Source organism: Centroberyx gerrardi, chromosome 12, assembly GCF_048128805.1.
Source record: "Centroberyx gerrardi isolate f3 chromosome 12, fCenGer3.hap1.cur.20231027, whole genome shotgun sequence".
In the NCBI taxonomy this organism is placed as follows: Eukaryota; Metazoa; Chordata; class Actinopteri; order Beryciformes; family Berycidae; genus Centroberyx; species Centroberyx gerrardi.
Window position 1 is genome coordinate 24,876,730 of NC_136008.1, and position 12,201 is coordinate 24,888,930.

The 12,201-nt window shown below is 41.3% G+C and overlaps 1 protein-coding gene across 1 annotated transcript in view; it reads left to right on the forward strand.

Annotated features, from left to right (window-relative positions):
• The window catches only part of LOC139931856 (CUB and sushi domain-containing protein 3-like), a 214,744-nt gene that overhangs the window by 101,218 nt on the left and 101,325 nt on the right, over positions 1–12,201 (forward strand). The window contains exons 29-32 of the mRNA XM_071925480.2: positions 773–911; positions 2,354–2,541; positions 2,939–3,133; positions 7,426–7,542. Coding sequence (XP_071781581.2) covers positions 773–911; positions 2,354–2,541; positions 2,939–3,133; positions 7,426–7,542 — 639 coding nt within the window. The remainder of the gene's footprint in view (positions 1–772; positions 912–2,353; positions 2,542–2,938; positions 3,134–7,425; positions 7,543–12,201) is intronic.

Genomic DNA, 12,201 nt, shown 5'->3' on the forward strand with positions numbered 1-12,201 from the left:
TCATCTCTATTGTGGAAATGTGTCACTCAAGGGATGTGTGTGTGTGTGTGGGGGGGGCTGTAGCAGAGACTGTATAGGAGAGTTCTATAGCTCCATAGGCCCTTCATGGAAGTGTTGTAAATACCATAGCAACCATACTCTACTATACTCTATATTTTCTCTACAGTAAATATCAGTGATTTGATGACTATATGTGATGATATGACATAACTGTTATCTGATTTGTGTTAAGGAAAAAAATTGCAATTGTAGGCAAAGTTTAGGGAAGTAATGTCATAGTAATGTTAATGCCTTAGACTTAACTAGTCACCAATCTTACTAGCTAGCTAGCTAGGCTAACGCTAGGTAAATCAACAGCTGTGTAAACAAATCTGTGACGCTTTGTGTTGCTAAGCAACAAAAGCACCAGATGATGTTGTGTATGATAGCAATCATTCAGACATTTCTTACTAAAATTGAGTAAGATGTCTTGTTGACTCCTACTTGGATAACAAGCCTTATATATGGAAAGCTATACCTAGTTGAAATTAAATGCCAGATATGAAATAAATTAAATAAACAGCAGAACAACTCAAAAACTTTAATTCAAATAAATTATATTAAAAGATCTTCAAGTGCTCAGTCCTTGCCTGGCCAGGACAGAATTGAGTTCGACCACAGGAGCTGGCAACAGCCCAAGCACATTTAAAGAATATTTCCTGGTAATTCCTGTGTACAATTATTTCTAATTCTATGTCCATCTCTTTCATATTTCCTATCTTTATCTCTCAAGCTCCGTGTGGCGGGAATGTGACAGGATCTTCAGGATTCATCCTGTCTCCCAACTACCCACACCCCTACCCGCACAGCAAGGACTGCGACTGGCTTATTGCTGTCCACTCGGACTATGTCATTTCCTTGGCTTTCATCAGGTAATGGGAGCTGCTACGATGTGATGGGCTAATGGGGATTTCCCGGTCTTTACTCATATGTTCAGTTTACTTTGTTTATTTGCTTGTATGAAATAAAACTGCAATAACCTTGGATCTCTACACAGCCAGCTTCTCATGAATTATGAAAAAGTGTGAAAAAAGTGTGTTTTTTTTTTTTCATTTTCGACGTTTTACAGTGGAAAACCTGTGAATACAAGCTTTTTGCAGGTCAGATGAAGATTCTGGAGACGTTAAAAAAACAGTGTTGTCCCTTTAGCATTTGGTCCAGTGGTTTACAAGATGAAGGTTTCCCTAAACCGGTGGTATGTTTGTAACCTACCTGAAACAGAATGGACAGAATGAGCACAGCAGCTCAGCTTGTGCTGTGGAAGTGCTTGCTTTCTGTGGTGGAACCAGCTATAACATCAGAGTATTGAGCAAAGTTGGCCATGTGTGTTAAGCACAGGACCTGAGTTTGTGTCCAGGTGTGTTGGGTGATAGGGAAAAGGCAGCAATACTCCTACAGACACCTAGAAGATAGGCACTCCTACCACATTCGCTAAAATATAATGAAGATTTCAGAATATATTGCAGTCAGAACTGCGATATAAGAACCCACATCATTCCCTATGCTGAATGACACACATAAGCTTTACATTATTAATGTCAATCTGAATTTTCAGCAGCAAGACTGGCAGAAGGAAGTCATGGATGGGCCTGAGTGCTTTTTGCATGGGCGGCCCCTCCCTTTGACTGAATGACTGTTGATGAATATTAATTCCATAGTAATTTCATGAAGGGGTGGAGAGGGAGCCAAGGTGCCGTCGCTCTGTCTGCACCCCCCCACCCGCTCTCCCTCTTCTGGAGGTGAAGGAGAGAGATGCAGCGTGTTTCTTTTCAGACTTTGTCCTTCAAAACAAACATCTAATAGAGTTAGCACAATGCTACTTTCTCCCTTGGGAATGCAAAATGAAAGGATGGAGTTATGATTCTAAATTGGAGTTGCCTTGATCCAACTCAAATGCAATTATCTCCAAGCTATTTACATTTTTGTCATAAACCAAGCTCATTATTTTGAAAACAAATGCTCCTCTCTCTCTCACTGCGGCATGTGATTTGATATACAGCGCAACAATATGAAACGATCTTTTCACACTGCATTGCCATTGCCGTCTGGGAAGATTTTGTGCCACCGCAGTGTCACAACAATTTAATCTCTTCTCACCTCTTGGGGGAGATATCTTTTTTTTATCTCTTTGTCTGGAGATGCAAAGCAAATCGCTTGGCATGACTCACTTCTAGCACCGCGGTGCACACTCTCAATTTAAAACCCTAATGCATTCTAAATCTCTCACACAATCTGTACAATCTGGTGGTTAAGACTTGGCAAAAATAATCACTGTTTTATTTCTCATTTGTCTGTTTGTTTGCACTTGTCACAGCTTCAGCATTGAGCCCAACTATGATTTCTTGTATATCTACGACGGGCCCGACAGCAACACACATCTGATTGGCAGTTTCCAAGACAGCAAACTTCCTGAGAAGATTGAGAGCACTTCCAACTTTATGTACTTGGCGTTCCGTAGTGACGGCTCTGTGAGCTACACCGGCTTTCATTTGGAATACAAAGGTACTCTGAAGGCCTGTGCAAGTGGGATTCCGTATGCATTTTCATAGAATATCATTATGTATATTGGCGAATAAAGAGTTTACTTTTCTGATGTTACAGCAGTGGGATTTAGTTGTGTATATATATATAAATGAATTAGCGAATATGCTTTTTGAAGTATGCTACACAGCTACTTCCTCTGATGTCGACGCCAGCTGGGAGAATACCCTCAGATTCACCCTCATCCATTTTCACCATTTTCACCAACACTGATATATATTACTTTTTAATAACACAGCTTTGTTAGATCAAAGAGACCCTTGTATCCTATACAAGTTTTTAGATATTTCCACCTAATTAGAAACGGGAGTCTTTTTGGACAATTGTCATTATTTTAAATGCTTTGTTCTTTCGGCAGCAAAACTGCGGGAGGCGTGTTTTGATCCGGGGAATGTGATGAATGGCACTCGAATGGGCGCTGACTACAAGTTGGGATCTATGGTGACGTTCCACTGTGAGGCTGGCTACCTGCTGCAGGGCTACTCCACTCTGACGTGCATCATGGGCAACAGCAAGAGACCGGAGTGGGACAGAGCCAAACCCAGCTGTCAAGGTGAGATGTGACGCTCATGCGGTTCAGGCAATAGTTCAGCAGTAGTAAAGCAAGCATGGAGGAGACTCTTTGACACATCTAACATCTGTTAACTAAATGGTATGTCAAAAACATTTTGAGGCACTGGCCTCGTGGGGCCATTGGGCTGCCATCTCCATATGATTTTTATTAACCCATATTCAAATGATGTAGAGCGAAAACAACTTTGCATAAGCATGGTCTGAAATGGTACTAATTAGTCGTAGTACTGATTCCATCCATGTTGTCAAGAACTCTTTATACTATAGTATATAAATCAAAGATGTTGCACAACTGGTCACATAACCTTGATTAAATATTAATAATGTCCCTGTTCAAGGGGAATGCTAAATACAAAAGCAGTTGAAATGTTTGATAGCACAGCATGAACTAGGATTCAAACATGTGCAGTGGTGGTGGCCACAAGCTCCAAGGAATCTGCGGGAATCCTAACACACTTGATTTCACATACACAACCTGTTACTGAATGGTGGTTGTAAGCATTAAAAGCAACAAAGAGAAAGTACTCCGAGAATTTCCATAGATTTTGAGCCAAAAAAAGAATGCCACTTATTCCAACCATAGATAATTGCCTTGGGTCTGGCAAGTAGTCATTGATTACTGCAAGTGCCACTACTTAACACCTTACCTATAGAGAGCGAGGTGGAGAAGGTGGGACAATATAACTGAGGTCTGGAGGTTTTCACAGTGGGAGATCAACCAATGCTATATAATGCTGCAGCTGCATTTCAATAACTCTGTTTAAGCATGGTGTTATTTATGATGTTAGTATTATTTTCCCCTGTGACATTTTTTTTATGATTAGAGAATGAATCATGTTGGAGATGTTAAATATTTCAAAAAAGGTCAACTCCTCCTCACAAATAATGTTTTTGAACTTTGAAATGAACTTTAATTGACAAATGATGTAGGAGGTGTTAGGACTATAATACTGTACTCCTGAAAAGAAGTAGGGTTTTCAGGAGTGAATGCCCAAAAATGCATGTGAAGTTGCAAGTTTTATATGATGGGAGGGGTGGAGAGGGGATTATTGTTTGGAATTTTAATGTACGCCTTGTACTGGTATGTATGAAGTAACCACCCCCCCCCCCCCAAAAAAAAAAACAAACACCCTTTATGGTTAAATAGGTGTACATTATGATATGGAGAATTAACTAGCAGGGTGATGTCTGTTGCTTTTTCTCCTTTACTACAAGGTGTTGCTGTCCAAATATTACAGAGTTCACCGTGTATTTGTTTGTCTACTAATATCAGGAAACCAAGAAATAAATAGATTTATAAAAGTATTAATTTAATACATGGCCAACTTAACAAGAATACAGTTTTTTAATGTGGTGGTAAATGGTATAGTAACCAAACAGGATGATGTCGGCAGTTTATAGATTTACAAATGTACGGTCCAGTGCAAAGAGCATTTGCCCAAGATGTGCAAGTGTATATTGTTTGTTACCATTCACAGCAAGCTCCCCCAGCGCAGGCATTTCACAGAGCTGTTCGGTATCTTTGTGATCACGGTGTCAAGGAGAAAAGCGACTGAAGCTGTGAAGAGTCTCAAGATAACAACCTAGTACTCCTCCCTCCAGTAGTTTTACATCATTTTTTATACTCCTCAAAGTATTTAATCAGGCCAGGTTGCATGAGAACTCGGCTCTCATTTTCAGCACCGGGGAAGTTGAGCGGGGAAGAGGGGCGCCCACTGTTACACCAAGGAGCTATTCATTACTTGTACAGTTGGCACCTGTGTAACTTCCCTGCAACAGCTCTCAGTCTATGTGCTTTGCTAAAGGGCACATCAGCAACTCTCCAGTTTGTATTTTCACTCCCAGATTAAATTTGAACTGGTGACCTGATCGTCTCGAGGCTAAATCAAATAGCGGCTGCAGCTGCCCCAACAAAAGACCAGCACTCTTCAGGTTATTTAACATTTAGTTTAATGTAGTTAGGTTAGCAGTCTACCCTAAACAAGCAAAACATGGAATTATTGGTTAAAGGAAAAAAATGTCAGGATCGCAAAAAAGGTCTACTGACTCATTTCTGTTGTTCTCTTTCTGGTTAAAAGCTCCATGGAATGCTTTTGTGCACATGAGCAACCACCTTGTAATACCTGGACATGCTGAACATGGCGTATTATGTGTATCTGTTCCATATACAGTACTCAGATATCAATAGAAAAGATGTAACATAAATTTCATAAGCAAGATACCACTGTAACACTTTTGTTATGGTTTGGTTTAGCATGTTGGACTGTGTTTTACAGTTCCATTGAATCCAGTGTCTGTCTACCTATAAATGAAGAGAATTTAATCATCTCACACATTCATCCTTCAATACGTTAGATGTGTTTTCAATACGTTGGATGTCTATTGTGCGGTGAGCCCCATTAGCCCCCATGCCTGTCGAACTGAAGTGGATTGCAGGGCTGGGTCAATACCCTTCCAATCCAATCAGTTCAAAATGTAAATAGACCACTGCAACCCATTTATTTGCAGCCGCCTTTCTATTTTTTAATGATAGAGCAGTCATTCTTGTTTATTACTTAGACTGGATATAACAAAATTTCTTGCGGCAAAATCTACATCTTGAATTGTCCTGAACCGCATGCATTGTCTCAGAATGACATCACAATTCTGTATGTGTCAAGTCAAGTAGCCAAATGTACAGGTATAAACAATAAACTCACCTTTCTTTCTGGGCATTTAGATTATACCCACCCATCAGCCTATTATAATACACAATATGGAGGGTTTTGCAGTGTGCCCACTTCCCCAAAGCACTGGACTCACCTAGCAGCCTGAAGCCATTAAAGCATATAGCTTTAATTGCAGAATCCCTTTTTCTCCTTAGTGCTGCACTCACCTGCTGCAGCAGACTTGACAGTACAGTGTGCCCCCCTCCTCTCAGCAGTACGCTCAACTTCCTTAACTACCGCTGCACTCTTGCTCCTGTTCTGTTTGACGGATCATTTTGGATTGGATTCCCCTCTTGCCGTCACCACGTATGTTTGATTACATGCCTCATGCACCTCCAACAACCAAACCTGGATTAATTGCTGATCCATCTTTCTGCATTAGCGCCTCTGCTCGCTTCTGCTCCCCCTCTCCCGCGTTGCTCAGCGGAACGGCGGTGACATGTGCATTGTGTCGGCCACATGGGGTTCGGAGCAGCTGGTGACAGCTTCCCTCCGACAAATGAGAGTGTGTTTGTTTACAGTCGAGGCTCCCCCACCTGCTGGCTCAGTCCGTGAGGTCTGAGGCAACTGCATTAGGGGGCCTCTTGGCAAATTAGCTACATCATTAACGGCTTAAGATAGGATGCCGAGATGCGACGCAGGTGCAGGACAGACCGCAGTTGATATTAATGAACCCAGTGGCCAATTGAATCATTGTCAACACTGTGATGATGGCGCAAGGAAAAGTTTAGGAGATAAAAGCATGCAAGGGTATGGTGGAAAGTTTAATGGGTTTTGTGTGGAGCTGCTGTGCCCCACCTCCTGGTTAGTGGCCTCCATGTATAACTGTTGCTTTGGCAACACAAGCTTTCACAGCAAACAAAAAGAAAAAAAAAAGTAATAGTCTCTGCTGCCAGTGGAGAGCTTGGGAGTAGAGCGCAGCATTGTTATGCATATGTTGCCATTAATGCACATAGTCTTCCCTATTATTATTGAAAATACAACATTTTCTTACAGTGAACGTTTCAAAGAATTCTTTTATTATGGAGGGGCCATCTGCTGATTGGACGCCTATTATAGTCAAAATTGTTGAATTTCCCAAAACATGCTGCTGGTTGTTATTATGCGCTTATTTCATAATAACTTATTTCAATTGCAGACCTGTGGAACTTCTGTGTTTGTGTTTTGTTGATTGATGGTGGTTTTACTTTGTGTGAAGGCGAAAAGTACTTTTCCTCCCTGGCTGCTTGCTCCCTGTAGAATTTTAACCCTGTGAACACAACTCACTCTTCTTTTCTTTGTCTTTGTATGCCTCACTTTTCTTTTGAAAATGTCCCAAATGTGTCCCTCAAACATCACATTTTTTTGGCAGGCTGGCCAAAATTATATTTGTCAGCAGTTAGAAGTTCAAAGGTGACTTTTTTCATCTTATTTCCTGGTATGAACTGCTTACCTGTGCACTTGTGCCAGTTAGAATGGATTTGCTGATTGTATTTTATTGCCTCATTTCCCCAGGTATTGTAGCCTGGTTGTATCACAGTTGTAAACTGTGTTTCTCTGTTTTCTCCCCCTCCTATCCACACAGCTCCATGCGGAGGTCACTCCACAGGATCAGAGGGGACCGTGCTGTCCCCAAACTACCCACATAATTACACCAGAGGCCAGAGCTGTATCTACGACATCTTTGTCCCTGGGGACTTTGGTAAGCATTTTAATTATTATTTCCACCGCGTTGCAGAGAAAGATTACGTATGGTCTATTCAGCTGCTGTGTATAGTCTATTTGTTGTGTGGCAATCCAGAAAGATATTACTTCAAACATGAAGTGAGACGGGGAGTGCGAGAGAGATTATTGTTTGTGTTTTCTGAGTTTTGGGTTAATGAGGAGGATGGAAAAACAGTTATGTCTCTGAAGAAATGGAGGCTTACTCACAAAGCTGGTCATGGCTGACAGTGTAATTCCAAACAAAACATTCAAACTTGCATAATTCATTTCCCTGTAGCGCTTAAATTCCATTGCATGCATTTCAGAGTTTTGTAAGTTTGGATTGGTATGTTTCAAGGTTACAACCATAGAAGCTCAGGTTACACGCTTGTCTACTGCCGTGTTAGTATGCACTCGCTGTGTACTTACTTCATATCTGGCAGTTGAACTGGCTGAAAATCAAGCCAATGGCTACACAATAAATACACAAACAAGGTCAGTGAAGGCCGGTGTTATTGCTCACTGTGCTGTTTGTCCAATGAAATCACGTTTAAACTATAGATACAGTATGCATGCGCTCCATACCAGCGTGCTGTTGGGAGACCAGTGCCTTCCCTCTGGCGGCTCCCCAGCCTTATACATGAGTTGGGACACAACCGGAGGAACAGCAGGGTTAGGGCTCCAGCAAGAGGCGTGAAAGCGGAATAGGATCAGGGGCAAACAAAAATTGATTGTGTTGACATGAAAAATGCTCTATACCGTACGTAATGGAGAGGAAGGTCAAGCAGCGGAGTGCCGTGGGGAATAGATGGAGCAAGCAAAAGCACGGTTGCTCAGTTTATCCATGCGCCTCTGTATATACATAATTCAGCAGTAGATCTTCAGAGGACCACGATGCACTTCTGCTCAATATTCCATGTTAGTCATAAAGAGCCGCCGGAATCGTAGGCGGAGGTTTTTATTCCAGTAAAGCCCCGTGCTTACGAAACACAGATTAATCCTCTGTGTGATGATCCAGCCCGACAGTTTAGATCCTCTGTTGCCATCTCCCACTGCTCAGGCAGTCCAGGAACCCACAGGTTTTTTTTTATTTATTTTTTTTATAAATATTGCATACAAATGCAGCCTCTGCTTAAATTGCCTGCAGAAGCTTAATGGAGTGTGGAAGTCGCCGAGCAACATTCCCACCTGGCCCTGTGAATTTATTCCAGGGAGGCTCATGGAGTGCAGTCACAGAGGCTATTGAAAAGTCCCGTTGATGATGAACAAGATATTTGCTGCGGCATGGCTTGAGGGAAATATATTCTAAGTGGTGCTCTAAGAAAGCAGCTGGGGTCCACAGCTAGGATAAAGCAAATTGAAAATGTTTAAAACTGTAATTCCAGTCAAAAAAATAGTACAGTATGTCTTGGAACTAGAACTCCAGCTGTGAACTTAAAAGCCTGAAATGTTGCAACAAGAAAATTCAAAATTATCTAAACCAAGCACCTCTCGTTTGTAGGAAACTGGAAATATTTGAATCTTTGATATGGCAGCTAAAACCAAAAGCCTATACTGAATGCCCACGCGCCAACAGCTCATATCTCTAGCTGTGAAAAACAAGAGGCTCTCATCCGTCTCTGGAGTTGGGCTGGGCTTCCTCAAAACTCAGTGTGAAGAGCATCATTTTTTTCATTAATGCCAGTGGATGAAACCGATCTTATCTTTGTGCCAAGATGCTGTCAGGAAACCAGCCATTGATCTGTTATACCACAGTACAGCGCAACCACAATGCCACTGTCATATTATTTGTTTGTTTGATTGTTTTACCTTAATTTGTTATCTTACTTAATCAGGTAAGTCGCAATATGATTTTTAGAGTCCAGTGCTTTTAATTTCCAGATAAGACAGTGTGTGGGGGGAGTTCTTTTCGATTTTTCTGCCCCAACTTGGCAGCTGAGTCTAACCTGTGGGCGATGCGATAGCCGAAATCACATTTCCGTGTCCAGTATACAGGTAATTGAAATTTGTAAGCCTAGGGTAGAGTATCAAACGTGTGTCTAAGTCTGTCCCTTGTATGACCTATAGTGTGCCATAAGCCTTTGAGATGTTGTGTCAAGCTGGTTGAACTGGCAGGAAAAGGTCAGCGGGAAATATCATCTCATGACTCCGGCCCGGCAACCTGAGGGATTTACACCTGGGGGTTGACAGCATTACATGGATGGATGTCTTTTACTGTCAATGTACAGCTGCGGGGGATTAGACAGACCTTGGCAAAGATATATTCAAAATGGCTTTGGATATTACAAGTATGTTGCAAGCACTCGCAGCTCAGAAAATTGAGCAGCTTCAAAACTGGAAGCAGTGCATTTGAAATGAATTAAACCAAGCGCCAGTATGTCAAGACTGTCATATTTTTGAATTACAAAAATGTTGTATGTATAGATATAATATTTATGACCTATTCAGGCACTATTTTTCCCCAGGACTTCTACTGTAGGTCTTCCAAAGTAAAAGCACAGGTTTACACCAGCGGAGTTCAGATTCCCGGTTAGGACTGTGTACACTTGCAAAGTATTGGGAATGTCCACACCTTCACTTAGCTATGTTGGCTGCTAACACATGAATTTTTTTCACGCATAGGCGTCACAGTAGAGTTTGTATAGATTGACTGTATTCCATCCCAGCTGTTTGCCGTTGCTGTCTGGCTAGCTGAACGAATCCTTCGGTTAGGCACTTAGCTCACTGTACGAGTCTGTGTTTTCCCTTGGACCTCATTTTGCCACGCCACATTTCACACCTGATATACAAACATAATGCATGCACATAATAAACATCCATCCATACCATCATAATGCACCGCATTGCAATCTAGTAGAGTTGTGCCCGAAGCATCACCTCTATCATACAAATAGATTTGGCCTTTTCGCATAGTACTAGTTGTTGGTCCATATATTTATATTTTAGATACTTGGTTGTTGCTCTTATCCAGTGAGATTTATAAGTGCATACATGTTAAGATGGGCATTCATATACTGCAACACAAGTGCTGATCATAAAAAAGGATGATAAAAAAAAAGAGCTGGCAGCAGACACCAGTGCTGGAAACACACTGCTAGCATAGTGGATAAAATGGGTCCACATTCATTAGTGACCTATCATTTCTTGGTACTACAACGCTCATATGTATGCTCTCTGCATTGCTAATTTTATTTTGCACCGTTCAGATGTCATTAAGGTACAATGCACATCTCTCTTGCCCTTTAATGTTTAATTATTCTGTCAGAAATAATGGTTGTAGTCATATTTCAAACAATAACCCTGCTTCTTTTTGAAGAAATGAATTATTCGTGGCAGCCAACCTTTGCCTTGGGCACTGCTTGTAAACATACAGGCATACACTGGCCCACAGGAATTCTCCCTCTTGTTTACACCAAGTTCACTCGCTAGTATGTAACTTTTTTGGGGGGGTTTTATACTTCCAACAGGGTTTGCTGTTTAGAGAAAAGCAGGGAGGCTGACAGCTAGGATATTTTGACAAATCAAAACCCAGCGTGTTCACACACACACACACACACACACACACACACACACACACACATACACACCAGTGATGCAAAAATGCCAAACCATGCTTCAAGGTAAATTGATTTTGTATTTAGACTAAGATTAGCCTGGAGGGTACGTTTCTTCAGCTTGGCCCCCTTTGTGAATGTTTGATGGCTTCAGGGGTGAGCCAAATTCTCCCAATTAGTGGAGCCTTACAAGATATTTCTTGTGCAGGTTTTTTTTTTTTCTTTTGCCAGGCAAACTGTTTTTTTTTTCTAGTTAGATTTGGACCATGCATGAAATATTCCCAGTGAGATTTAGCAACATTTACTCCAAAGAATATTAACTTTGTAGATAACTTGAGAAAATGCCACCATAAAGATATAAAGATCTCATTAAAATCCAGATAAGTCACAATTAGCATTTTTTAACCCATTTAAACCCCTGAAGTTGGAAATTGAACCACATCACTAAAGCCTTCCTTGCAAAACCCTGCAACAATATATTTGCACTATATATAGCTCCAGTCCTTATGTTAACAGGGTTATATAGTACATTTCAGTTTGCTATATAACCATATATTTCATTTTCACAGTTGCAACCTTATTTTTAATGGGGCTGACACCCGTAAGTCTGTGCTTACTATATACTGCAGTTTACTTTGCCCGAAGCTGCACTTCATCATAAGGTAGTCTCTTACCTGAAGGATCTTCATAATGAGTCATTGGTGAATAGGATTTCATAGCCACAACATTCAGTCATTTCTATATCTGCCCAAGGCTTTTTGTAGCTCCAGAATATGTGTCTGCATTATACTAACAACAACATATGCATAATGGTTGCCACAGAATGTGTCAGGGGGCGAGACAGGAGCACTGACAGATTGCAGTAATAAATCTGAGCTGTAACAAGTCAGACAGAGAATGAGTGAGAGAGAGTAAAAGAGAGAGAGGCTGTAGAGACCGAGAGAGGGAGAGAGAGAGTCAGGCTAAGTATGAGAGAGAGGTAGATGGAGCTTGGCTCCGTTTGAAAGTCTCGGATAAAATGAGTGAGATTGAGAGAGGGTGATAACGAGCGAGAGAACGAGAACGAGAGAGACAGAGTGCCGCCGAGTGTGATCATAAAAACT